Raw genomic sequence first — 25,926 nt, 5'->3', positions numbered from 1 at the left:
GAGTAGGTGCTGAGTAGAGGTGGCTTTCCGCCGGCCCAAAGGCTGAGTTTGCAGAGTTAGTGAGACGAGAGGCAGTGGCAAGTGTTTTGTCAGGGGTCTTTATTTTCGGTGGCATAAATAAGTGAATAAATAAGTGAATAAATAAATAAATAAATAAATAAATGAATAAATAAGTAGAGAAAGTCCTTTGTCCAAATCGATGGGAGAGGCTGTATGAATGGAGGCGCAGTGGTCGCAGGCTGCGGGTGCCGTGCGGTGGTTGCAGCCGTGTCTGTTGTCCCAGGAGAGGGGAGGCGTGAGGCACGGGGTGGGTTTGGGGCGTTGGTGCGGGAGCGTGGCGGGAGGCACGTGGACGTGGGTCGGTGTGTGGGGGTGGGTGTTTGCGCTAGCGGCGCATGGTGCGGGTGAGGTTGTGGAGGTGCTGTAAAGAGGTGCGAGCTTCGAGGCGGACGTGTTCCCAGGCGCAGGCGCTGTGGTTGTGGGCGTGGAGGAAGAGTTGGATGTCCCTGAAGTACTTGTTGATGGTGAGCAGCGGGTTGCGTGGTCCTTTGAAGAGCGTGGCGTTGTCGGGGAGGCATTGCTCGAGGTGGTGGATGTAGTGCTGGAGTTTGTTGAGGAGGTCGTTGCGAGCCTGGCTGTGCCAGTGCTGGCGGGTGCTGTTGGTGCCGAGGGTGTGGAAGAGGTTCTGGAGGATGCGTAGGGCGGTGGCGGCGGCTTGGTGCGGGCGGAGGTTGTTGTGGAGGAGGGTGTCGGGGAAGAAGGGCGGCTCTTGGAGGTGGCAGGGCTGTGCGTGGCCGGGAGCCACGTCCTGGAGGAGGCGGAGTGCGTCGCCGGGGAAGGTGTCGTCGTGTGTCCAGAGCTGTTGGCAGGCGAGGGTGGTGGCGAGAGCCGTGAGGAGGAGCAGGAGTGCCGGGGCGGCGTGCGGCAGGCGTGGCTGTGGGGCGTTGGGCGCAGCCATGGTGGGTCTGTGGGTGCTGTGGGGTGGTGCTGGGCAGGAGGCTGGTGAGGCTCGGCGCTGGTGCTGGTGGTGGCTGTGCTTGGGGTGGTGCCGGGTGTGCGGCTTTGTATCGCGGCAGCTTTCCCTTCATCGCTTTCTGATTGCTGGGAGTTCCCGCCCGTGGTTTCCAGTCTGGGCTGGTGGCTGTGGTGGTCTCGGGGCAGTGGTTTGTTGGGGTGTCCGTGGTTGGGGATTGTGGTGGCAGTGGGGTGGCAGTAGTGGGTGAGTGGGGTTATGAAAGCGCTGGGTCGGAGGCGTCGGGGTCAGCTGTGTCGGGGAGGGTTGTTGGGTGTTCTTGGTCAGCTGCAGGGCCAGCTGCAAGGCCTGTGCTGTGCAGCTGAAGTTTCTCTTTGTGCCCAAGCATCTTTTCCACCTGCAGTGCCCTGGTGGTGGCCGTGGTCACTTTTCCTTTCACTTTGTGGCTTGCCTTTATTTTCCTCTTAGGCAGCGTTTCCCTTTCGTGCTTGCAAGGGATGAGCAGTGACGTCAGTGGGCCGGGCCTGGGGATGCCCCTCTTGCAGCAGGGGCCCGGGGGTAGTGGCAGTGTACAAGGGCGTGTGTGTGTGGGTGTGAGCGCTGGAGGCCTGGAGGTGTTCTTGCGTGGAGGTGGCCTCGCTGCAGTCTTGGAAGCTGAGGAGGCAGGGCAACAAGACATTAAAAAATAGGCTTGAGTGAAGAAGGATTAGGAAGAAAGGAGGAGCTTTGCTGCTGCTGTGTTGCTTGCTCTGTGTCTGTTGTCCCATGTGTTTGGCCCCAGAGTGAGGGCATGGTTGTGTTTTCCCTGCTTCGGTGGAGGAGGCAGGCAGAGAACAAAATGAGACTGTCCCCCGTGCGGCAAAATGCGTTGTGTTTTGGGATTGCCAGAGCCCTGCCCTGGAGCGGTGGTGTCCTGTTCCGGGCTCTTTAGTCCATGGGAGGTGTGGAGATCTTGGAGGGGCAGGCCAGCCCTGTAGACGCAGAGGGGACGGGAGCGCATCGCTTGTGAGAAAGGCTGAGGGAGCTGGGCCCGGCCCGTTTGAGTGAAGTAGAGAAGACTTGGCAGTAGTTTCAGATGCCTTTGCACAAACACACGTAATATGGGGAAGAAGGAAGAGGAGTTGAGGGCATAGGCATGCCTGGGCGGGCATGATCTCCCTGGCCTCATGGAGACATTGTGGGATTGCTCCTATGAGTGGGGCATTGGATTGGAAGGTTTTAGACAGTTGGGAAAAGAGGGTGTGGAGGTGAGGCGGGGTTTAGCTGTGCGTGTTTCAGTGAGCAAGTGGAAAGTATGGAAATGTTCCTGGGTTAGGATGAGGAGCCATTGGAGAGCTTGTGGGTCCAGGTTAAGGGGGAACCAGAGGCACGGGATGTTAGAGGGGTTGGGGTCTGGTACAGGCCCATCCATGCGGGAGGATGGAGTGGACGAAGCCCCGTATAGCCGGATGGTAGTGGTTTTGCGTTTGCAAGCCCTGGGCCTCAGTGGGGTTTTGAACCGCAGCGATATCTTTTGGAGAGGCAACGTGGCAGGGCACAAGCCACGTGGGAGGTTTCTGGGATGTGTCACTGACAACTCCCTTGCGCAAGTGACTGAGGAGCCAGCAAGGACAGAGGCCGTGTGCTCACCAATAGGAGGAGCTGGCGGGGAATACGGTGCTCCAAGGCAGCCTTGGCTGCAGCGACCACGGGGTGTTGGAGTAGGAGATCCTCGGGACAGTGAGCCGGTCACCCAGTGAACTCCCTGGCCCGGACTTGAGAGAGCAGACTTTGGGCTCTTCAAGGATGTACTTGACAGAGTGCCAGATGATAGAGGCCTGGAGGACAGAGGGGCCCAAGAATGTGGCTGGATTTCAAGGATCCCCTTCCTCCAAGCTGAGGAGTGATGCATTTGAAGCAGGGGGAACTGGTGCGAAAACGCCAGGAGGCATCCACGGATGGCTAGGGAGCTGCTGGGCAAACTCTGAGCAAAAAGAGAAAGTTTCAGGAAGCGGGAAGGAGGACAGGTGGCCTGAAAGGAACACAGGGACAGGGTGCGGTAAGCTAGAGACAAGGTTAGGCTTGCCAAGGCCCCTTTAGAATTGAGTCTGGCCAGGGCTGTCAAGGGTGGGAGGGCAGGCTTCGCTAGATCTCTTGCAAGCAAAAGAATGTTAGCGATAATGTGCGTAAGGAAAGGGGAGACGTGGCTGTCCTGGGCAAAGAGAACGCTGAGGTTCTCAGCAACGTCTGTGCGTCCCTCTTCAGTGCGAGTGCTCCAGCCACGCTGCCCAAGTTGCAGAAGGCAAATGCAGGGAGCCCCGTGTGAAGAGTGAAGAGCCCAAGGCCACTGTAGGAGAGGATGAGGTTTGAGACCATCTTAGGAACCCGAACATGTGCAAGTCTGTGGGACATGAAGAGATTCATTAGCGGGTCCTTAGGGAACTGTCAGATGGAGTTGCTAGGCCACCCTGGATCATATTGGAAAAATGGTGTCTTGTCCCTGATACCTGTGGAGGAGGGGAAGTATAGCCCTTGTTTTTAAAAAGGGGAGAGCAGAAGAGCACGGGAATACAAAGGAGTCAGTCTGACCTCCGTGCCAGGCAAGACGCTGGCACTGCTTCTGCTGGAACCTCAGCTGAGGCGTCTGGAAAGCAAAGAGGTGATAGGTAACAGGCAGCGTGGCTTTCCAAAGGGGAAAGTTGCCATTCCTGGCAATTTTGGTAACCATCTGTGGGTAGGGCTACAGCATTGGTGGATAGGGGCAGAGCGCGTGACCTCGTCTGCCGGGACTTGTGCAAAGTGTTTGACGCCGTCCCGCACGCACAACGTCCTTCTCTCTAAGTCAGAGAGCCATGGATTGGATGGATGGATGGATGGATGGATGGATGGATGGATGGATGGATGGATGGATGGATGGATGGAGGACTCTGTGGATAAAGCAGATGAGCTGCAGTGGTGCTTTCCAGCCTTATCCTGTCTTTATTTTTGTGATGTTGGGCAAATGCTGGGAATGTTTTTCCAAAGGGGTTGCTGCACAAACCTGCTTGGGCAGGTGGCAGTGAGAAGAGCGGGTAGGGGCTGTGCAGAGCCCTTTCTGGAGCAGGGCTGGGAGTAGAGGAGTAGGTGCTGAGTAGAGGTGGCTTTCCGCCGGCCCAAAGGCTGAGTTTGCAGAGTTAGTGAGACGAGAGGCAGTGGCAAGTGTTTTGTCAGGGGTCTTTATTTTCGGTGGCATAAATAAGTGAATAAATAAATAAATAAATAAATAAATAAATAAATAAATGAATAAATAAGTAGAGAAAGTCCTTTGTCCAAATCGATGGGAGAGGCTGTATGAATGGAGGCGCAGTGGTCGCAGGCTGCGGGTGCCGTGCGGTGGTTGCAGCCGTGTCTGTTGTCCCAGGAGAGGGGAGGCGTGAGGCACGGGGTGGGTTTGGGGCGTTGGTGCGGGAGCGTGGCGGGAGGCACGTGGACGTGGGTCGGTGTGTGGGGGTGGGTGTTTGCGCTAGCGGCGCATGGTGCGGGTGAGGTTGTGGAGGTGCTGTAAAGAGGTGCGAGCTTCGAGGCGGACGTGTTCCCAGGCGCAGGCGCTGTGGTTGTGGGCGTGGAGGAAGAGTTGGATGTCCCTGAAGTACTTGTTGATGGTGAGCAGCGGGTTGCGTGGTCCTTTGAAGAGCGTGGCGTTGTCGGGGAGGCATTGCTCGAGGTGGTGGATGTAGTGCTGGAGTTTGTTGAGGAGGTCGTTGCGAGCCTGGCTGTGCCAGTGCTGGCGGGTGCTGTTGGTGCCGAGGGTGTGGAAGAGGTTCTGGAGGATGCGTAGGGCGGTGGCGGCGGCTTGGTGCGGGCGGAGGTTGTTGTGGAGGAGGGTGTCGGGGAAGAAGGGCGGCTCTTGGAGGTGGCAGGGCTGTGCGTGGCCGGGAGCCACGTCCTGGAGGAGGCGGAGTGCGTCGCCGGGGAAGGTGTCGTCGTGTGTCCAGAGCTGTTGGCAGGCGAGGGTGGTGGCGAGAGCCGTGAGGAGGAGCAGGAGTGCCGGGGCGGCGTGCGGCAGGCGTGGCTGTGGGGCGTTGGGCGCAGCCATGGTGGGTCTGTGGGTGCTGTGGGGTGGTGCTGGGCAGGAGGCTGGTGAGGCTCGGCGCTGGTGCTGGTGGTGGCTGTGCTTGGGGTGGTGCCGGGTGTGCGGCTTTGTATCGCGGCAGCTTTCCCTTCATCGCTTTCTGATTGCTGGGAGTTCCCGCCCGTGGTTTCCAGTCTGGGCTGGTGGCTGTGGTGGTCTCGGGGCAGTGGTTTGTTGGGGTGTCCGTGGTTGGGGATTGTGGTGGCAGTGGGGTGGCAGTAGTGGGTGAGTGGGGTTATGAAAGCGCTGGGTCGGAGGCGTCGGGGTCAGCTGTGTCGGGGAGGGTTGTTGGGTGTTCTTGGTCAGCTGCAGGGCCAGCTGCAAGGCCTGTGCTGTGCAGCTGAAGTTTCTCTTTGTGCCCAAGCATCTTTTCCACCTGCAGTGCCCTGGTGGTGGCCGTGGTCACTTTTCCTTTCACTTTGTGGCTTGCCTTTATTTTCCTCTTAGGCAGCGTTTCCCTTTCGTGCTTGCAAGGGATGAGCAGTGACGTCAGTGGGCCGGGCCTGGGGATGCCCCTCTTGCAGCAGGGGCCCGGGGGTAGTGGCAGTGTACAAGGGCGTGTGTGTGTGGGTGTGAGCGCTGGAGGCCTGGAGGTGTTCTTGCGTGGAGGTGGCCTCGCTGCAGTCTTGGAAGCTGAGGAGGCAGGGCAACAAGACATTAAAAAATAGGCTTGAGTGAAGAAGGATTAGGAAGAAAGGAGGAGCTTTGCTGCTGCTGTGTTGCTTGCTCTGTGTCTGTTGTCCCATGTGTTTGGCCCCAGAGTGAGGGCATGGTTGTGTTTTCCCTGCTTCGGTGGAGGAGGCAGGCAGAGAACAAAATGAGACTGTCCCCCGTGCGGCAAAATGCGTTGTGTTTTGGGATTGCCAGAGCCCTGCCCTGGAGCGGTGGTGTCCTGTTCCGGGCTCTTTAGTCCATGGGAGGTGTGGAGATCTTGGAGGGGCAGGCCAGCCCTGTAGACGCAGAGGGGACGGGAGCGCATCGCTTGTGAGAAAGGCTGAGGGAGCTGGGCCCGGCCCGTTTGAGTGAAGTAGAGAAGACTTGGCAGTAGTTTCAGATGCCTTTGCACAAACACACGTAATATGGGGAAGAAGGAAGAGGAGTTGAGGGCATAGGCATGCCTGGGCGGGCATGATCTCCCTGGCCTCATGGAGACATTGTGGGATTGCTCCTATGAGTGGGGCATTGGATTGGAAGGTTTTAGACAGTTGGGAAAAGAGGGTGTGGAGGTGAGGCGGGGTTTAGCTGTGCGTGTTTCAGTGAGCAAGTGGAAAGTATGGAAATGTTCCTGGGTTAGGATGAGGAGCCATTGGAGAGCTTGTGGGTCCAGGTTAAGGGGGAACCAGAGGCACGGGATGTTAGAGGGGTTGGGGTCTGGTACAGGCCCATCCATGCGGGAGGATGGAGTGGACGAAGCCCCGTATAGCCGGATGGTAGTGGTTTTGCGTTTGCAAGCCCTGGGCCTCAGTGGGGTTTTGAACCGCAGCGATATCTTTTGGAGAGGCAACGTGGCAGGGCACAAGCCACGTGGGAGGTTTCTGGGATGTGTCACTGACAACTCCCTTGCGCAAGTGACTGAGGAGCCAGCAAGGACAGAGGCCGTGTGCTCACCAATAGGAGGAGCTGGCGGGGAATACGGTGCTCCAAGGCAGCCTTGGCTGCAGCGACCACGGGGTGTTGGAGTAGGAGATCCTCGGGACAGTGAGCCGGTCACCCAGTGAACTCCCTGGCCCGGACTTGAGAGAGCAGACTTTGGGCTCTTCAAGGATGTACTTGACAGAGTGCCAGATGATAGAGGCCTGGAGGACAGAGGGGCCCAAGAATGTGGCTGGATTTCAAGGATCCCCTTCCTCCAAGCTGAGGAGTGATGCATTTGAAGCAGGGGGAACTGGTGCGAAAACGCCAGGAGGCATCCACGGATGGCTAGGGAGCTGCTGGGCAAACTCTGAGCAAAAAGAGAAAGTTTCAGGAAGCGGGAAGGAGGACAGGTGGCCTGAAAGGAACACAGGGACAGGGTGCGGTAAGCTAGAGACAAGGTTAGGCTTGCCAAGGCCCCTTTAGAATTGAGTCTGGCCAGGGCTGTCAAGGGTGGGAGGGCAGGCTTCGCTAGATCTCTTGCAAGCAAAAGAATGTTAGCGATAATGTGCGTAAGGAAAGGGGAGACGTGGCTGTCCTGGGCAAAGAGAACGCTGAGGTTCTCAGCAACGTCTGTGCGTCCCTCTTCAGTGCGAGTGCTCCAGCCACGCTGCCCAAGTTGCAGAAGGCAAATGCAGGGAGCCCCGTGTGAAGAGTGAAGAGCCCAAGGCCACTGTAGGAGAGGATGAGGTTTGAGACCATCTTAGGAACCCGAACATGTGCAAGTCTGTGGGACATGAAGAGATTCATTAGCGGGTCCTTAGGGAACTGTCAGATGGAGTTGCTAGGCCACCCTGGATCATATTGGAAAAATGGTGTCTTGTCCCTGATACCTGTGGAGGAGGGGAAGTATAGCCCTTGTTTTTAAAAAGGGGAGAGCAGAAGAGCACGGGAATACAAAGGAGTCAGTCTGACCTCCGTGCCAGGCAAGACGCTGGCACTGCTTCTGCTGGAACCTCAGCTGAGGCGTCTGGAAAGCAAAGAGGTGATAGGTAACAGGCAGCGTGGCTTTCCAAAGGGGAAAGTTGCCATTCCTGGCAATTTTGGTAACCATCTGTGGGTAGGGCTACAGCATTGGTGGATAGGGGCAGAGCGCGTGACCTCGTCTGCCGGGACTTGTGCAAAGTGTTTGACGCCGTCCCGCACGCACAACGTCCTTCTCTCTAAGTCAGAGAGCCATGGATTGGATGGATGGATGGATGGATGGATGGATGGATGGATGGATGGATGGAGGACTCTGTGGATAAAGCAGATGAGCTGCAGTGGTGCTTTCCAGCCTTATCCTGTCTTTATTTTTGTGATGTTGGGCAAATGCTGGGAATGTTTTTCCAAAGGGGTTGCTGCACAAACCTGCTTGGGCAGGTGGCAGTGAGAAGAGCGGGTAGGGGCTGTGCAGAGCCCTTTCTGGAGCAGGGCTGGGAGTAGAGGAGTAGGTGCTGAGTAGAGGTGGCTTTCCGCCGGCCCAAAGGCTGAGTTTGCAGAGTTAGTGAGACGAGAGGCAGTGGCAAGTGTTTTGTCAGGGGTCTTTATTTTCGGTGGCATAAATAAGTGAATAAATAAGTGAATAAATAAATAAATAAATAAATGAATGAATAAATAAGTAGAGAAAGTCCTTTGTCCAAATCGATGGGAGAGGCTGTATGAATGGAGGCGCAGTGGTCGCAGGCTGCGGGTGCCGTGCGGTGGTTGCAGCCGTGTCTGTTGTCCCAGGAGAGGGGAGGCGTGAGGCACGGGGTGGGTTTGGGGCGTTGGTGCGGGAGCGTGGCGGGAGGCACGTGGACGTGGGTCGGTGTGTGGGGGTGGGTGTTTGCGCTAGCGGCGCATGGTGCGGGTGAGGTTGTGGAGGTGCTGTAAAGAGGTGCGAGCTTCGAGGCGGACGTGTTCCCAGGCGCAGGCGCTGTGGTTGTGGGCGTGGAGGAAGAGTTGGATGTCCCTGAAGTACTTGTTGATGGTGAGCAGCGGGTTGCGTGGTCCTTTGAAGAGCGTGGCGTTGTCGGGGAGGCATTGCTCGAGGTGGTGGATGTAGTGCTGGAGTTTGTTGAGGAGGTCGTTGCGAGCCTGGCTGTGCCAGTGCTGGCGGGTGCTGTTGGTGCCGAGGGTGTGGAAGAGGTTCTGGAGGATGCGTAGGGCAGTGGCGGCGGCTTGGTGCGGGCGGAGGTTGTTGTGGAGGAGGGTGTCGGGGAAGAAGGGCGGCTCTTGGAGGTGGCAGGGCTGTGCGTGGCCGGGAGCCACGTCCTGGAGGAGGCGGAGTGCGTCGCCAGGGAAGGTGTCGTCGTGTGTCCAGAGCTGTTGGCAGGCGCGGGTGGTGGCGAGAGCCGTGAGGAGGAGCAGGAGTGCCGGGGCGGCGTGCGGCAGGCGTGGCTGTGGGGCGTTGGGCGCAGCCATGGTGGGTCTGTGGGTGCTGTGGGGTGGTGCTGGGCAGGAGGCTGGTGAGGCTCGGCGCTGGTGCTGGTGGTGGCTGTGCTTGGGGTGCTGCCGGGTGTGCGGCTTTGTATCGCGGCAGCTTTCCCTTCATCGCTTTCTGATTGCTGGGAGTTCCCGCCCGTGGTTTCCAGTCTGGGCTGGTGGCTGTGGTGGTCTCGGGGCAGTGGTTTGTTGGGGTGTCCGTGGTTGGGGATTGTGGTGGCAGTGGGGTGGCAGTAGTGGGTGAGTGGGGTTATGAAAGCGCTGGGTCGGAGGCGTCGGGGTCAGCTGTGTCGGGGAGGGTTGTTGGGTGTTCTTGGTCAGCTGCAGGGCCAGCTGCAAGGCCTGTGCTGTGCAGCTGAAGTTTCTCTTTGTGCCCAAGCATCTTTTCCACCTGCAGTGCCCTGGTGGTGGCCGTGGTCACTTTTCCTTTCACTTTGTGGCTTGCCTTTATTTTCCTCTTAGGCAGCGTTTCCCTTTCGTGCTTGCAAGGGATGAGCAGTGACGTCAGTGGGCCGGGCCTGGGGATGCCCCTCTTGCAGCAGGGGCCCGGGGGTAGTGGCAGTGTACAAGGGCGTGTGTGTGTGGGTGTGAGCGCTGGAGGCCTGGAGGTGTTCTTGCGTGGAGGTGGCCTCGCTGCAGTCTTGGAAGCTGAGGAGGCAGGGCAACAAGACATTAAAAAATAGGCTTGAGTGAAGAAGGATTAGGAAGAAAGGAGGAGCTTTGCTGCTGCTGTGTTGCTTGCTCTGTGTCTGTTGTCCCATGTGTTTGGCCCCAGAGTGAGGGCATGGTTGTGTTTTCCCTGCTTCGGTGGAGGAGGCAGGCAGAGAACAAAATGAGACTGTCCCCCGTGCGGCAAAATGCGTTGTGTTTTGGGATTGCCAGAGCCCTGCCCTGGAGCGGTGGTGTCCTGTTCCGGGCTCTTTAGTCCATGGGAGGTGTGGAGATCTTGGAGGGGCAGGCCAGCCCTGTAGACGCAGAGGGGACGGGAGCGCATCGCTTGTGAGAAAGGCTGAGGGAGCTGGGCCCGGCCCGTTTGAGTGAAGTAGAGAAGACTTGGCAGTAGTTTCAGATGCCTTTGCACAAACACACGTAATATGGGGAAGAAGGAAGAGGAGTTGAGGGCATAGGCATGCCTGGGCGGGCATGATCTCCCTGGCCTCATGGAGACATTGTGGGATTGCTCCTATGAGTGGGGCATTGGATTGGAAGGTTTTAGACAGTTGGGAAAAGAGGGTGTGGAGGTGAGGCGGGGTTTAGCTGTGCGTGTTTCAGTGAGCAAGTGGAAAGTATGGAAATGTTCCTGGGTTAGGATGAGGAGCCATTGGAGAGCTTGTGGGTCCAGGTTAAGGGGGAACCAGAGGCACGGGATGTTAGAGGGGTTGGGGTCTGGTACAGGCCCATCCATGCGGGAGGATGGAGTGGACGAAGCCCCGTATAGCTGGATGGTAGTGGTTTTGCGTTTGCAAGCCCTGGGCCTCAGTGGGGTTTTGAACCGCAGCGATATCTTTTGGAGAGGCAACGTGGCAGGGCACAAGCCACGTGGGAGGTTTCTGGGATGTGTCACTGACAACTCCCTTGCGCAAGTGACTGAGGAGCCAGCAAGTACAGAGGCCGTGTGCTCACCAATAGGAGGAGCTGGCGGGGAATACGGTGCTCCAAGGCAGCCTTGGCTGCAGCGACCACGGGGTGTTGGAGTAGGAGATCCTCGGGACAGTGAGCCGGTCACCCAGTGAACTCCCTGGCCCGGACTTGAGAGAGCAGACTTTGGGCTCTTCAAGGATGTACTTGACAGAGTGCCAGATGATAGAGGCCTGGAGGACAGAGGGGCCCAAGAATGTGGCTGGATTTCAAGGATCCCCTTCCTCCAAGCTGAGGAGTGATGCATTTGAAGCAGGGGGAACTGGTGCGAAAACGCCAGGAGGCATCCACGGATGGCTAGGGAGCTGCTGGGCAAACTCTGAGCAAAAAGAGAAAGTTTCAGGAAGCGGGAAGGAGGACAGGTGGCCTGAAAGGAACACAGGGACAGGGTGCGGTAAGCTAGAGACAAGGTTAGGCTTGCCAAGGCCCCTTTAGAATTGAGTCTGGCCAGGGCTGTCAAGGGTGGGAGGGCAGGCTTCGCTAGATCTCTTGCAAGCAAAAGAATGTTAGCGATAATGTGCGTAAGGAAAGGGGAGACGTGGCTGTCCTGGGCAAAGAGAACGCTGAGGTTCTCAGCAACGTCTGTGCGTCCCTCTTCAGTGCGAGTGCTCCAGCCACGCTGCCCAAGTTGCAGAAGGCAAATGCAGGGAGCCCCGTGTGAAGAGTGAAGAGCCCAAGGCCACTGTAGGAGAGGATGAGGTTTGAGACCATCTTAGGAACCCGAACATGTGCAAGTCTGTGGGACATGAAGAGATTCATTAGCGGGTCCTTAGGGAACTGTCAGATGGAGTTGCTAGGCCACCCTGGATCATATTGGAAAAATGGTGTCTTGTCCCTGATACCTGTGGAGGAGGGGAAGTATAGCCCTTGTTTTTAAAAAGGGGAGAGCAGAAGAGCACGGGAATACAAAGGAGTCAGTCTGACCTCCGTGCCAGGCAAGACGCTGGCACTGCTTCTGCTGGAACCTCAGCTGAGGCGTCTGGAAAGCAAAGAGGTGATAGGTAACAGGCAGCGTGGCTTTCCAAAGGGGAAAGTTGCCATTCCTGGCAATTTTGGTAACCATCTGTGGGTAGGGCTACAGCATTGGTGGATAGGGGCAGAGCGCGTGACCTCGTCTGCCGGGACTTGTGCAAAGTGTTTGACGCCGTCCCGCACGCACAACGTCCTTCTCTCTAAGTCAGAGAGCCATGGATTGGATGGATGGATGGATGGATGGATGGATGGATGGATGGATGGATGGATGGATGGATGGATGGATGGATGGATGGATGGATGGAGGACTCTGTGGATAAAGCAGATGAGCTGCAGTGGTGCTTTCCAGCCTTATCCTGTCTTTATTTTTGTGATGTTGGGCAAATGCTGGGAATGTTTTTCCAAAGGGGTTGCTGCACAAACCTGCTTGGGCAGGTGGCAGTGAGAAGAGCGGGTAGGGGCTGTGCAGAGCCCTTTCTGGAGCAGGGCTGGGAGTAGAGGAGTAGGTGCTGAGTAGAGGTGGCTTTCCGCCGGCCCAAAGGCTGAGTTTGCAGAGTTAGTGAGACGAGAGGCAGTGGCAAGTGTTTTGTCAGGGGTCTTTATTTTCGGTGGCATAAATAAGTGAATAAATAAGTGAATAAATAAATAAATAAATAAATGAATGAATAAATAAGTAGAGAAAGTCCTTTGTCCAAATCGATGGGAGAGGCTGTATGAATGGAGGCGCAGTGGTCGCAGGCTGCGGGTGCCGTGCGGTGGTTGCAGCCGTGTCTGTTGTCCCAGGAGAGGGGAGGCGTGAGGCACGGGGTGGGTTTGGGGCGTTGGTGCGGGAGCGTGGCGGGAGGCACGTGGACGTGGGTCGGTGTGTGGGGGTGGGTGTTTGCGCTAGCGGCGCATGGTGCGGGTGAGGTTGTGGAGGTGCTGTAAAGAGGTGCGAGCTTCGAGGCGGACGTGTTCCCAGGCGCAGGCGCTGTGGTTGTGGGCGTGGAGGAAGAGTTGGATGTCCCTGAAGTACTTGTTGATGGTGAGCAGCGGGTTGCGTGGTCCTTTGAAGAGCGTGGCGTTGTCGGGGAGGCATTGCTCGAGGTGGTGGATGTAGTGCTGGAGTTTGTTGAGGAGGTCGTTGCGAGCCTGGCTGTGCCAGTGCTGGCGGGTGCTGTTGGTGCCGAGGGTGTGGAAGAGGTTCTGGAGGATGCGTAGGGCGGTGGCGGCGGCTTGGTGCGGGCGGAGGTTGTTGTGGAGGAGGGTGTCGGGGAAGAAGGGCGGCTCTTGGAGGTGGCAGGGCTGTGCGTGGCCGGGAGCCACGTCCTGGAGGAGGCGGAGTGCGTCGCCGGGGAAGGTGTCGTCGTGTGTCCAGAGCTGTTGGCAGGCGAGGGTGGTGGCGAGAGCCGTGAGGAGGAGCAGGAGTGCCGGGGCGGCGTGCGGCAGGCGTGGCTGTGGGGCGTTGGGCGCAGCCATGGTGGGTCTGTGGGTGCTGTGGGGTGGTGCTGGGCAGGAGGCTGGTGAGGCTCGGCGCTGGTGCTGGTGGTGGCTGTGCTTGGGGTGGTGCCGGGTGTGCGGCTTTGTATCGCGGCAGCTTTCCCTTCATCGCTTTCTGATTGCTGGGAGTTCCCGCCCGTGGTTTCCAGTCTGGGCTGGTGGCTGTGGTGGTCTCGGGGCAGTGGTTTGTTGGGGTGTCCGTGGTTGGGGATTGTGGTGGCAGTGGGGTGGCAGTAGTGGGTGAGTGGGGTTATGAAAGCGCTGGGTCGGAGGCGTCGGGGTCAGCTGTGTCGGGGAGGGTTGTTGGGTGTTCTTGGTCAGCTGCAGGGCCAGCTGCAAGGCCTGTGCTGTGCAGCTGAAGTTTCTCTTTGTGCCCAAGCATCTTTTCCACCTGCAGTGCCCTGGTGGTGGCCGTGGTCACTTTTCCTTTCACTTTGTGGCTTGCCTTTATTTTCCTCTTAGGCAGCGTTTCCCTTTCGTGCTTGCAAGGGATGAGCAGTGACGTCAGTGGGCCGGGCCTGGGGATGCCCCTCTTGCAGCAGGGGCCCGGGGGTAGTGGCAGTGTACAAGGGCGTGTGTGTGTGGGTGTGAGCGCTGGAGGCCTGGAGGTGTTCTTGCGTGGAGGTGGCCTCGCTGCAGTCTTGGAAGCTGAGGAGGCAGGGCAACAAGACATTAAAAAATAGGCTTGAGTGAAGAAGGATTAGGAAGAAAGGAGGAGCTTTGCTGCTGCTGTGTTGCTTGCTCTGTGTCTGTTGTCCCATGTGTTTGGCCCCAGAGTGAGGGCATGGTTGTGTTTTCCCTGCTTCGGTGGAGGAGGCAGGCAGAGAACAAAATGAGACTGTCCCCCGTGCGGCAAAATGCGTTGTGTTTTGGGATTGCCAGAGCCCTGCCCTGGAGCGGTGGTGTCCTGTTCCGGGCTCTTTAGTCCATGGGAGGTGTGGAGATCTTGGAGGGGCAGGCCAGCCCTGTAGACGCAGAGGGGACGGGAGCGCATCGCTTGTGAGAAAGGCTGAGGGAGCTGGGCCCGGCCCGTTTGAGTGAAGTAGAGAAGACTTGGCAGTAGTTTCAGATGCCTTTGCACAAACACACGTAATATGGGGAAGAAGGAAGAGGAGTTGAGGGCATAGGCATGCCTGGGCGGGCATGATCTCCCTGGCCTCATGGAGACATTGTGGGATTGCTCCTATGAGTGGGGCATTGGATTGGAAGGTTTTAGACAGTTGGGAAAAGAGGGTGTGGAGGTGAGGCGGGGTTTAGCTGTGCGTGTTTCAGTGAGCAAGTGGAAAGTATGGAAATGTTCCTGGGTTAGGATGAGGAGCCATTGGAGAGCTTGTGGGTCCAGGTTAAGGGGGAACCAGAGGCACGGGATGTTAGAGGGGTTGGGGTCTGGTACAGGCCCATCCATGCGGGAGGATGGAGTGGACGAAGCCCCGTATAGCCGGATGGTAGTGGTTTTGCGTTTGCAAGCCCTGGGCCTCAGTGGGGTTTTGAACCGCAGCGATATCTTTTGGAGAGGCAACGTGGCAGGGCACAAGCCACGTGGGAGGTTTCTGGGATGTGTCACTGACAACTCCCTTGCGCAAGTGACTGAGGAGCCAGCAAGGACAGAGGCCGTGTGCTCACCAATAGGAGGAGCTGGCGGGGAATACGGTGCTCCAAGGCAGCCTTGGCTGCAGCGACCACGGGGTGTTGGAGTAGGAGATCCTCGGGACAGTGAGCCGGTCACCCAGTGAACTCCCTGGCCCGGACTTGAGAGAGCAGACTTTGGGCTCTTCAAGGATGTACTTGACAGAGTGCCAGATGATAGAGGCCTGGAGGACAGAGGGGCCCAAGAATGTGGCTGGATTTCAAGGATCCCCTTCCTCCAAGCTGAGGAGTGATGCATTTGAAGCAGGGGGAACTGGTGCGAAAACGCCAGGAGGCATCCACGGATGGCTAGGGAGCTGCTGGGCAAACTCTGAGCAAAAAGAGAAAGTTTCAGGAAGCGGGAAGGAGGACAGGTGGCCTGAAAGGAACACAGGGACAGGGTGCGGTAAGCTAGAGACAAGGTTAGGCTTGCCAAGGCCCCTTTAGAATTGAGTCTGGCCAGGGCTGTCAAGGGTGGGAGGGCAGGCTTCGCTAGATCTCTTGCAAGCAAAAGAATGTTAGCGATAATGTGCGTAAGGAAAGGGGAGACGTGGCTGTCCTGGGCAAAGAGAACGCTGAGGTTCTCAGCAACGTCTGTGCGTCCCTCTTCAGTGCGAGTGCTCCAGCCACGCTGCCCAAGTTGCAGAAGGCAAATGCAGGGAGCCCCGTGTGAAGAGTGAAGAGCCCAAGGCCACTGTAGGAGAGGATGAGGTTTGAGACCATCTTAGGAACCCGAACATGTGCAAGTCTGTGGGACATGAAGAGATTCATTAGCGGGTCCTTAGGGAACTGTCAGATGGAGTTGCTAGGCCACCCTGGATCATATTGGAAAAATGGTGTCTTGTCCCTGATACCTGTGGAGGAGGGGAAGTATAGCCCTTGTTTTTAAAAAGGGGAGAGCAGAAGAGCACGGGAATACAAAGGAGTCAGTCTGACCTCCGTGCCAGGCAAGACGCTGGCACTGCTTCTGCTGGAACCTCAGCTGAGGCGTCTGGAAAGCAAAGAGGTGATAGGTAACAGGCAGCGTGGCTTTCCAAAGGGGAAAGTTGCCATTCCTGGCAATTTTGGTAACCATCTGTGGGTAGGGCTACAGCATTGGTGGATAGGGGCAGAGCGCGTGACCTCGTCTGCCGGGACTTGTGCAAAGTGTTTGACGCCGTCCCGCACGCACAACGTCCTTCTCTCTAAGTCAGAGAGCCATGGATTGGATGGATGGATGGATGGATGGATGGATGGATGGATGGATGGATGGATGGAGGACTCTGTGGATAAAGCAGATGAGCTGCAGTGGTGCTTTCCAGCCTTATCCTGTCTTTATTTTTGTGATGTTGGGCAAATGCTGGGAATGTTTTTCCAAAGGGGTTGCTGCACAAACCTGCTTGGGCAGGTGGCAGTGAGAAGAGCGGGTAGGGGCTGTGCAGAGCCCTTTCTGGAGCAGGGCTGGGAGTAGAGGAGTAGGTGCTGAGTAGAGGTGGCTTTCCGCCGGCCCAAAGGCTGAGTTTGCAGAGTTAGTGAGACGAGAGGCAGTGGCAAGTGTTTTGTCAGGGGTCTTTATTTTCGGTGGCATAAATAAGTGAATAAATAAGTGAATAAATAAATAAATAAATAAATAAATGAATAAATAAGTAGAGAAAGTCCTTTGTCCAAATCGATGGGAGAGGCTGTATGAATGGAGGCGCAGTGGTCGCAGGCTGCGGGTGCCGTGCGGTGGTTGCAGCCGTGTCTGTTGTCCCAGGAGAGGGGAGGCGTGAGGCACGGGGTGGGTTTGGGGCGTTGGTGCGGGAGCGTGGCGGGAGGCACGAGGACGTGGGTCGGTGTGTGGGGGTGGGTGTTTGCGCTAGCGGCGCATGGTGCGGGTGAGGTTGTGGAGGTGCTGTAAAGAGGTGCGAGCTTCGAGGCGGACGTGTTCCCAGGCGCAGGCGCTGTGGTTGTGGGCGTGGAGGAAGAGTTGGATGTCCCTGAAGTACTTGTTGATGGTGAGCAGCGGGTTGCGTGGTCCTTTGAAGAGCGTGGCGTTGTCGGGGAGGCATTGCTCGAGGTGGTGGATGTAGTGCTGGAGTTTGTTGAGGAGGTCGTTGCGAGCCTGGCTGTGCCAGTGCTGGCGGGTGCTGTTGGTGCCGAGGGTGTGGAAGAGGTTCTGGAGGATGCGTAGGGCGGTGGCGGCGGCTTGGTGCGGGCGGAGGTTGTTGTGGAGGAGGGTGTCGGGGAAGAAGGGCGGCTCTTGGAGGTGGCAGGGCTGTGCGTGGCCGGGAGCCACGTCCTGGAGGAGGCGGAGTGCGTCGCCGGGGAAGGTGTCGTCGTGTGTCCAGAGCTGTTGGCAGGCGAGGGTGGTGGCGAGAGCCGTGAGGAGGAGCAGGAGTGCCGGGGCGGCGTGCGGCAGGCGTGGCTGTGGGGCGTTGGGCGCAGCCATGGTGGGTCTGTGGGTGCTGTGGGGTGGTGCTGGGCAGGAGGCTGGTGAGGCTCGGCGCTGGTGCTGGTGGTGGCTGTGCTTGGGGTGGTGCCGGGTGTGCGGCTTTGTATCGCGGCAGCTTTCCCTTCATCGCTTTCTGATTGCTGGGAGTTCCCGCCCGTGGTTTCCAGTCTGGGCTGGTGGCTGTGGTGGTCTCGGGGCAGTGGTTTGTTGGGGTGTCCGTGGTTGGGGATTGTGGTGGCAGTGGGGTGGCAGTAGTGGGTGAGTGGGGTTATGAAAGCGCTGGGTCGGAGGCGTCGGGGTCAGCTGTGTCGGGGAGGGTTGTTGGGTGTTCTTGGTCAGCTGCAGGGCCAGCTGCAAGGCCTGTGCTGTGCAGCTGAAGTTTCTCTTTGTGCCCAAGCATCTTTTCCACCTGCAGTGCCCTGGTGGTGGCCGTGGTCACTTTTCCTTTCACTTTGTGGCTTGCCTTTATTTTCCTCTTAGGCAGCGTTTCCCTTTCGTGCTTGCAAGGGATGAGCAGTGACGTCAGTGGGCCAGGCCTGGGGATGCCCCTCTTGCAGCAGGGGCCCGGGGGTAGTGGCAGTGTACAAGGGCGTGTGTGTGTGGGTGTGAGCGCTGGAGGCCTGGAGGTGTTCTTGCGTGGAGGTGGCCTCGCTGCAGTCTTGGAAGCTGAGGAGGCAGGGCAACAAGACATTAAAAAATAGGCTTGAGTGAAGAAGGATTAGGAAGAAAGGAGGAGCTTTGCTGCTGCTGTGTTGCTTGCTCTGTGTCTGTTGTCCCATGTGTTTGGCCCCAGAGTGAGGGCATGGTTGTGTTTTCCCTGCTTCTGTGGAGGAGGCAGGCAGAGAACAAAATGAGACTGTCCCCCGTGCGGCAAAATGCGTTGTGTTTTGGGATTGCCAGAGCCCTGCCCTGGAGCGGTGGTGTCCTGTTCCGGGCTCTTTAGTCCATGGGAGGTGTGGAGATCTTGGAGGGGCAGGCCAGCCCTGTAGACGCAGAGGGGACGGGAGCGCATCGCTTGTGAGAAAGGCTGAGGGAGCTGGGCCCGGCCCGTTTGAGTGAAGTAGAGAAGACTTGGCAGTAGTTTCAGATGCCTTTGCACAAACACACGTAATATGGGGAAGAAGGAAGAGGAGTTGAGGGCATAGGCATGCCTGGGCGGGCATGATCTCCCTGGCCTCATGGAGACATTGTGGGATTGCTCCTATGAGTGGGGCATTGGATTGGAAGGTTTTAGACAGTTGGGAAAAGAGGGTGTGGAGGTGAGGCGGGGTTTAGCTGTGCGTGTTTCAGTGAGCAAGTGGAAAGTATGGAAATGTTCCTGGGTTAGGATGAGGAGCCATTGGAGAGCTTGTGGGTCCAGGTTAAGGGGGAACCAGAGGCACGGGATGTTAGAGGGGTTGGGGTCTGGTACAGGCCCATCCATGCGGGAGGATGGAGTGGACGAAGCCCCGTATAGCTGGATGGTAGTGGTTTTGCGTTTGCAAGCCCTGGGCCTCAGTGGGGTTTTGAACCGCAGCGATATCTTTTGGAGAGGCAACGTGGCAGGGCACAAGCCACGTGGGAGGTTTCTGGGATGTGTCACTGACAACTCCCTTGCGCAAGTGACTGAGGAGCCAGCAAGTACAGAGGCCGTGTGCTCACCAATAGGAGGAGCTGGCGGGGAATACGGTGCTCCAAGGCAGCCTTGGCTGCAGCGACCACGGGGTGTTGGAGTAGGAGATCCTCGGGACAGTGAGCCGGTCACCCAGTGAACTCCCTGGCCCGGACTTGAGAGAGCAGACTTTGGGCTCTTCAAGGATGTACTTGACAGAGTGCCAGATGATAGAGGCCTGGAGGACAGAGGGGCCCAAGAATGTGGCTGGATTTCAAGGATCCCCTTCCTCCAAGCTGAGGAGTGATGCATTTGAAGCAGGGGGAACTGGTGCGAAAACGCCAGGAGGCATCCACGGATGGCTAGGGAGCTGCTGGGCAAACTCTGAGCAAAAAGAGAAAGTTTCAGGAAGCGGGAAGGAGGACAGGTGGCCTGAAAGGAACACAGGGACAGGGTGCGGTAAGCTAGAGACAAGGTTAGGCTTGCCAAGGCCCCTTTAGAATTGAGTCTGGCCAGGGCTGTCAAGGGTGGGAGGGCAGGCTTCGCTAGATCTCTTGCAAGCAAAAGAATGTTAGCGATAATGTGCGTAAGGAAAGGGGAGACGTGGCTGTCCTGGGCAAAGAGAACGCTGAGGTTCTCAGCAACGTCTGTGCGTCCCTCTTCAGTGCGAGTGCTCCAGCCACGCTGCCCAAGTTGCAGAAGGCAAATGCAGGGAGCCCCGTGTGAAGAGTGAAGAGCCCAAGGCCACTGTAGGAGAGGATGAGGTTTGAGACCATCTTAGGAACCCGAACATGTGCAAGTCTGTGGGACATGAAGAGATTCATTAGCGGGTCCTTAGGGAACTGTCAGATGGAGTTGCTAGGCCACCCTGGATCATATTGGAAAAATGGTGTCTTGTCCCTGATACCTGTGGAGGAGGGGAAGTATAGCCCTTGTTTTTAAAAAGGGGAGAGCAGAAGAGCACGGGAATACAAAGGAGTCAGTCTGACCTCCGTGCCAGGCAAGACGCTGGCACTGCTTCTGCTGGAACCTCAGCTGAGGCGTCTGGAAAGCAAAGAGGTGATAGGTAACAGGCAGCGTGGCTTTCCAAAGGGGAAAGTTGCCATTCCTGGCAATTTTGGTAACCATCTGTGGGTAGGGCTACAGCATTGGTGGATAGGGGCAGAGCGCGTGACCTCGTCTGCCGGGACTTGTGCAAAGTGTTTGACGCCGTCCCGCACGCACAACGTCCTTCTCTCTAAGTCAGAGAGCCATGGATTGGATGGATGGATGGATGGATGGATGGAGGACTCTGTGGATAAAGCAGATGAGCTGCAGTGGTGCTTTCCAGCCTTATCCTGTCTTTATTTTTGTGATGTTGGGCAAATGCTGGGAATGTTTTTCCAAAGGGGTTGCTGCACAAACCTGCTTGGGCAGGTGGCAGTGAGAAGAGCGGGTAGGGGCTGTGCAGAGCCCTTTCTGGAGCAGGGCTGGGAGTAGAGGAGTAGGTGCTGAGTAGAGGTGGCTTTCCGCCGGCCCAAAGGCTGAGTTTGCAGAGTTAGTGAGACGAGAGGCAGTGGCAAGTGTTTTGTCAGGGGTCTTTATTTTCGGTGGCATAAATAAGTGAATAAATAAGTGAATAAATAAATAAATAAATAAATAAATAAATGAATAAATAAGTAGAGAAAGTCCTTTGTCCAAATCGATGGGAGAGGCTGTATGAATGGAGGCGCAGTGGTCGCAGGCTGCGGGTGCCGTGCGGTGGTTGCAGCCGTGTCTGTTGTCCCAGGAGAGGGGAGGCGTGAGGCACGGGGTGGGTTTGGGGCGTTGGTGCGGGAGCGTGGCGGGAGGCACGTGGACGTGGGTCGGTGTGTGGGGGTGGGTGTTTGCGCTAGCGGCGCATGGTGCGGGTGAGGTTGTGGAGGTGCTGTAAAGAGGTGCGAGCTTCGAGGCGGACGTGTTCCCAGGCGCAGGCGCTGTGGTTGTGGGCGTGGAGGAAGAGTTGGATGTCCCTGAAGTACTTGTTGATGGTGAGCAGCGGGTTGCGTGGTCCTTTGAAGAGCGTGGCGTTGTCGGGGAGGCATTGCTCGAGGTGGTGGATGTAGTGCTGGAGTTTGTTGAGGAGGTCGTTGCGAGCCTGGCTGTGCCAGTGCTGGCGGGTGCTGTTGGTGCCGAGGGTGTGGAAGAGGTTCTGGAGGATGCGTAGGGCGGTGGCGGCGGCTTGGTGCGGGCGGAGGTTGTTGTGGAGGAGGGTGTCGGGGAAGAAGGGCGGCTCTTGGAGGTGGCAGGGCTGTGCGTGGCCGGGAGCCACGTCCTGGAGGAGGCGGAGTGCGTCGCCGGGGAAGGTGTCGTCGTGTGTCCAGAGCTGTTGGCAGGCGAGGGTGGTGGCGAGAGCCGTGAGGAGGAGCAGGAGTGCCGGGGCGGCGTGCGGCAGGCGTGGCTGTGGGGCGTTGGGCGCAGCCATGGTGGGTCTGTGGGTGCTGTGGGGTGGTGCTGGGCAGGAGGCTGGTGAGGCTCGGCGCTGGTGCTGGTGGTGGCTGTGCTTGGGGTGGTGCCGGGTGTGCGGCTTTGTATCGCGGCAGCTTTCCCTTCATCGCTTTCTGATTGCTGGGAGTTCCCGCCCGTGGTTTCCAGTCTGGGCTGGTGGCTGTGGTGGTCTCGGGGCAGTGGTTTGTTGGGGTGTCCGTGGTTGGGGATTGTGGTGGCAGTGGGGTGGCAGTAGTGGGTGAGTGGGGTTATGAAAGCGCTGGGTCGGAGGCGTCGGGGTCAGCTGTGTCGGGGAGGGTTGTTGGGTGTTCTTGGTCAGCTGCAGGGCCAGCTGCAAGGCCTGTGCTGTGCAGCTGAAGTTTCTCTTTGTGCCCAAGCATCTTTTCCACCTGCAGTGCCCTGGTGGTGGCCGTGGTCACTTTTCCTTTCACTTTGTGGCTTGCCTTTATTTTCCTCTTAGGCAGCGTTTCCCTTTCGTGCTTGCAAGGGATGAGCAGTGACGTCAGTGGGCCGGGCCTGGGGATGCCCCTCTTGCAGCAGGGGCCTGGGGGTAGTGGCAGTGTACAAGGGCGTGTGTGTGTGGGTGTGAGCGCTGGAGGCCTGGAGGTGTTCTTGCGTGGAGGTGGCCTCGCTGCAGTCTTGGAAGCTGAGGAGGCAGGGCAACAAGACATTAAAAAATAGGCTTGAGTGAAGAAGGATTAGGAAGAAAGGAGGAGCTTTGCTGCTGCTGTGTTGCTTGCTCTGTGTCTGTTGTCCCATGTGTTTGGCCCCAGAGTGAGGGCATGGTTGTGTTTTCCCTGCTTCGGTGGAGGAGGCAGGCAGAGAACAAAATGAGACTGTCCCCCGTGCGGCAAAATGCGTTGTGTTTTGGGATTGCCAGAGCCCTGCCCTGGAGCGGTGGTGTCCTGTTCCGGGCTCTTTAGTCCATGGGAGGTGTGGAGATCTTGGAGGGGCAGGCCAGCCCTGTAGACGCAGAGGGGACGGGAGCGCATCGCTTGTGAGAAAGGCTGAGGGAGCTGGGCCCGGCCCGTTTGAGTGAAGTAGAGAAGACTTGGCAGTAGTTTCAGATGCCTTTGCACAAACACACGTAATATGGGGAAGAAGGAAGAGGAGTTGAGGGCATAGGCATGCCTGGGCGGGCATGATCTCCCTGGCCTCATGGAGACATTGTGGGATTGCTCCTATGAGTGGGGCATTGGATTGGAAGGTTTTAGACAGTTGGGAAAAGAGGGTGTGGAGGTGAGGCGGGGTTTAGCTGTGCGTGTTTCAGTGAGCAAGTGGAAAGTATGGAAATGTTCCTGGGTTAGGATGAGGAGCCATTGGAGAGCTTGTGGGTCCAGGTTAAGGGGGAACCAGAGGCACGGGATGTTAGAGGGGTTGGGGTCTGGTACAGGCCCATCCATGCGGGAGGATGGAGTGGACGAAGCCCCGTATAGCCGGATGGTAGTGGTTTTGCGTTTGCAAGCCCTGGGCCTCAGTGGGGTTTTGAACCGCAGCGATATCTTTTGGAGAGGCAACGTGGCAGGGCACAAGCCACGTGGGAGGTTTCTGGGATGTGTCACTGACAACTCCCTTGCGCAAGTGACTGAGGAGCCAGCAAGGACAGAGGCCGTGTGCTCACCAATAGGAGGAGCTGGCGGGGAATACGGTGCTCCAAGGCAGCCTTGGCTGCAGCGACCACGGGGTGTTGGAGTAGGAGATCCTCGGGACAGTGAGCCGGTCACCCAGTGAACTCCCTGGCCCGGACTTGAGAGAGCAGACTTTGGGCTCTTCAAGGATGTACTTGACAGAGTGCCAGATGATAGAGGCCTGGAGGACAGAGGGGCCCAAGAATGTGGCTGGATTTCAAGGATCCCCTTCCTCCAAGCTGAGGAGTGATGCATTTGAAGCAGGGGGAACTGGTGCGAAAACGCCAGGAGGCATCCACGGATGGCTAGGGAGCTGCTGGGCAAACTCTGAGCAAAAAGAGAAAGTTTCAGGAAGCGGGAAGGAGGACAGGTGGCCTGAAAGGAACACAGGGACAGGGTGCGGTAAGCTAGAGACAAGGTTAGGCTTGCCAAGGCCCCTTTAGAATTGAGTCTGGCCAGGGCTGTCAAGGGTGGGAGGGCAGGCTTCGCTAGATCTCTTGCAAGCAAAAGAATGTTAGCGATAATGTGCGTAAGGAAAGGGGAGACGTGGCTGTCCTGGGCAAAGAGAACGCTGAGGTTCTCAGCAACGTCTGTGCGTCCCTCTTCAGTGCGAGTGCTCCAGCCACGCTGCCCAAGTTGCAGAAGGCAAATGCAGGGAGCCCCGTGTGAAGAGTGAAGAGCCCAAGGCCACTGTAGGAGAGGATGAGGTTTGAGACCATCTTAGGAACCCGAACATGTGCAAGTCTGTGGGACATGAAGAGATTCATTAGCGGGTCCTTAGGGAACTGTCAGATGGAGTTGCTAGGCCACCCTGGATCATATTGGAAAAATGGTGTCTTGTCCCTGATACCTGTGGAGGAGGGGAAGTATAGCCCTTGTTTTTAAAAAGGGGAGAGCAGAAGAGCACGGGAATACAAAGGAGTCAGTCTGACCTCCGTGCCAGGCAAGACGCTGGCACTGCTTCTGCTGGAACCTCAGCTGAGGCGTCTGGAAAGCAAAGAGGTGATAGGTAACAGGCAGCGTGGCTTTCCAAAGGGGAAAGTTGCCATTCCTGGCAATTTTGGTAACCATCTGTGGGTAGGGCTACAGCATTGGTGGATAGGGGCAGAGCGCGTGACCTCGTCTGCCGGGACTTGTGCAAAGTGTTTGACGCCGTCCCGCACGCACAACGTCCTTCTCTCTAAGTCAGAGAGCCATGGATTGGATGGATGGATGGATGGATGGATGGAGGACTCTGTGGATAAAGCAGATGAGCTGCAGTGGTGCTTTCCAGCCTTATCCTGTCTTTATTTTTGTGATGTTGGGCAAATGCTGGGAATGTTTTTCCAAAGGGGTTGCTGCACAAACCTGCTTGGGCAGGTGGCAGTGAGAAGAGCGGGTAGGGGCTGTGCAGAGCCCTTTCTGGAGCAGGGCTGGGAGTAGAGGAGTAGGTGCTGAGTAGAGGTGGCTTTCCGCCGGCCCAAAGGCTGAGTTTGCAGAGTTAGTGAGACGAGAGGCAGTGGCAAGTGTTTTGTCAGGGGTCTTTATTTTCGGTGGCATAAATAAGTGAATAAATAAGTGAATAAATAAATAAATAAATAAATAAATAAATGAATAAATAAGTAGAGAAAGTCCTTTGTCCAAATCGATGGGAGAGGCTGTATGAATGGAGGCGCAGTGGTCGCAGGCTGCGGGTGCCGTGCGGTGGTTGCAGCCGTGTCTGTTGTCCCAGGAGAGGGGAGGCGTGAGGCACGGGGTGGGTTTGGGGCGTTGGTGCGGGAGCGTGGCGGGAGGCACGTGGACGTGGGTCGGTGTGTGGGGGTGGGTGTTTGCGCTAGCGGCGCATGGTGCGGGTGAGGTTGTGGAGGTGCTGTAAAGAGGTGCGAGCTTCGAGGCGGACGTGTTCCCAGGCGCAGGCGCTGTGGTTGTGGGCGTGGAGGAAGAGTTGGATGTCCCTGAAGTACTTGTTGATGGTGAGCAGCGGGTTGCGTGGTCCTTTGAAGAGCGTGGCGTTGTCGGGGAGGCATTGCTCGAGGTGGTGGATGTAGTGCTGGAGTTTGTTGAGGAGGTCGTTGCGAGCCTGGCTGTGCCAGTGCTGGCGGGTGCTGTTGGTGCCGAGGGTGTGGAAGAGGTTCTGGAGGATGCGTAGGGCGGTGGCGGCGGCTTGGTGCGGGCGGAGGTTGTTGTGGAGGAGGGTGTCGGGGAAGAAGGGCGGCTCTTGGAGGTGGCAGGGCTGTGCGTGGCCGGGAGCCACGTCCTGGAGGAGGCGGAGTGCGTCGCCGGGGAAGGTGTCGTCGTGTGTCCAGAGCTGTTGGCAGGCGAGGGTGGTGGCGAGAGCCGTGAGGAGGAGCAGGAGTGCCGGGGCGGCGTGCGGCAGGCGTGGCTGTGGGGCGTTGGGCGCAGCCATGGTGGGTCTGTGGGTGCTGTGGGGTGGTGCTGGGCAGGAGGCTGGTGAGGCTCGGCGCTGGTGCTGGTGGTGGCTGTGCTTGGGGTGGTGCCGGGTGTGCGGCTTTGTATCGCGGCAGCTTTCCCTTCATCGCTTTCTGATTGCTGGGAGTTCCCGCCCGTGGTTTCCAGTCTGGGCTGGTGGCTGTGGTGGTCTCGGGGCAGTGGTTTGTTGGGGTGTCCGTGGTTGGGGATTGTGGTGGCAGTGGGGTGGCAGTAGTGGGTGAGTGGGGTTATGAAAGCGCTGGGTCGGAGGCGTCGGGGTCAGCTGTGTCGGGGAGGGTTGTTGGGTGTTCTTGGTCAGCTGCAGGGCCAGCTGCAAGGCCTGTGCTGTGCAGCTGAAGTTTCTCTTTGTGCCCAAGCATCTTTTCCACCTGCAGTGCCCTGGTGGTGGCCGTGGTCACTTTTCCTTTCACTTTGTGGCTTGCCTTTATTTTCCTCTTAGGCAGCGTTTCCCTTTCGTGCTTGCAAGGGATGAGCAGTGACGTCAGTGGGCCGGGCCTGGGGATGCCCCTCTTGCAGCAGGGGCCTGGGGGTAGTGGCAGTGTACAAGGGCGTGTGTGTGTGGGTGTGAGCGCTGGAGGCCTG

The 25,926-nt window shown here is 57.6% G+C and overlaps 7 protein-coding genes across 7 annotated transcripts; all 7 read right to left on the bottom strand.

Annotated features, from left to right (window-relative positions):
• Positions 1 to 385: 385 nt before the first annotated feature.
• Positions 386 to 958, bottom strand: LOC138102143 (interferon-like). Its single transcript, XM_068999882.1, has one exon. The coding sequence runs from the start codon at positions 956 to 958 to the stop codon at positions 386 to 388; it is 573 nt and encodes a 190-aa protein (XP_068855983.1).
• Positions 959 to 4,454: 3,496 nt separating this feature from the next.
• On the bottom strand, positions 4,455 to 5,027 carry LOC138102142 (interferon-like). Its single transcript, XM_068999881.1, has one exon. The coding sequence runs from the start codon at positions 5,025 to 5,027 to the stop codon at positions 4,455 to 4,457; it is 573 nt and encodes a 190-aa protein (XP_068855982.1).
• A 3,480-nt stretch (positions 5,028 to 8,507) lies between these two features.
• LOC138102139 (interferon-like) lies at positions 8,508 to 9,080 on the bottom strand. The gene has a single exon (XM_068999879.1). It carries the CDS (start codon positions 9,078 to 9,080, stop codon positions 8,508 to 8,510), a length of 573 nt encoding a protein of 190 aa, XP_068855980.1.
• Positions 9,081 to 12,596: 3,516 nt separating this feature from the next.
• Positions 12,597 to 13,169, bottom strand: LOC138102137 (interferon-like). Its single transcript, XM_068999877.1, has one exon. It carries the CDS (start codon positions 13,167 to 13,169, stop codon positions 12,597 to 12,599), a length of 573 nt encoding a protein of 190 aa, XP_068855978.1.
• Positions 13,170 to 16,653: 3,484 nt separating this feature from the next.
• LOC138102136 (interferon-like) lies at positions 16,654 to 17,226 on the bottom strand. The gene has a single exon (XM_068999876.1). It carries the CDS (start codon positions 17,224 to 17,226, stop codon positions 16,654 to 16,656), a length of 573 nt encoding a protein of 190 aa, XP_068855977.1.
• Positions 17,227 to 20,690: 3,464 nt separating this feature from the next.
• LOC138102138 (interferon-like) lies at positions 20,691 to 21,263 on the bottom strand. The gene has a single exon (XM_068999878.1). It carries the CDS (start codon positions 21,261 to 21,263, stop codon positions 20,691 to 20,693), a length of 573 nt encoding a protein of 190 aa, XP_068855979.1.
• Positions 21,264 to 24,727: 3,464 nt separating this feature from the next.
• Positions 24,728 to 25,300, bottom strand: LOC138102140 (interferon-like). The gene has a single exon (XM_068999880.1). It carries the CDS (start codon positions 25,298 to 25,300, stop codon positions 24,728 to 24,730), a length of 573 nt encoding a protein of 190 aa, XP_068855981.1.
• Positions 25,301 to 25,926: the final 626 nt, after the last annotated feature.

This window comes from Aphelocoma coerulescens, unplaced genomic scaffold (assembly GCF_041296385.1).
Source record: "Aphelocoma coerulescens isolate FSJ_1873_10779 unplaced genomic scaffold, UR_Acoe_1.0 HiC_scaffold_625, whole genome shotgun sequence".
Classification (NCBI taxonomy): domain Eukaryota; kingdom Metazoa; phylum Chordata; class Aves; order Passeriformes; family Corvidae; genus Aphelocoma; species Aphelocoma coerulescens.
The sequence above is the reverse complement of the archived record's forward strand: the minus strand, read 5'-3'. Positions and strand labels throughout refer to the sequence as shown.

Bases quoted from the DNA above. Each gene is read 5' to 3' on its own strand.
- LOC138102143 (XM_068999882.1), bottom strand. From the start codon at position 958: ATGGCTGCGCCCAACGCCCCACAGCCACGCCTGCCGCACGCCGCCCCG.
- LOC138102142 (XM_068999881.1), bottom strand. From the start codon at position 5,027: ATGGCTGCGCCCAACGCCCCACAGCCACGCCTGCCGCACGCCGCCCCG.
- LOC138102139 (XM_068999879.1), bottom strand. From the start codon at position 9,080: ATGGCTGCGCCCAACGCCCCACAGCCACGCCTGCCGCACGCCGCCCCG.
- LOC138102137 (XM_068999877.1), bottom strand. From the start codon at position 13,169: ATGGCTGCGCCCAACGCCCCACAGCCACGCCTGCCGCACGCCGCCCCG.
- LOC138102136 (XM_068999876.1), bottom strand. From the start codon at position 17,226: ATGGCTGCGCCCAACGCCCCACAGCCACGCCTGCCGCACGCCGCCCCG.
- LOC138102138 (XM_068999878.1), bottom strand. From the start codon at position 21,263: ATGGCTGCGCCCAACGCCCCACAGCCACGCCTGCCGCACGCCGCCCCG.
- LOC138102140 (XM_068999880.1), bottom strand. From the start codon at position 25,300: ATGGCTGCGCCCAACGCCCCACAGCCACGCCTGCCGCACGCCGCCCCG.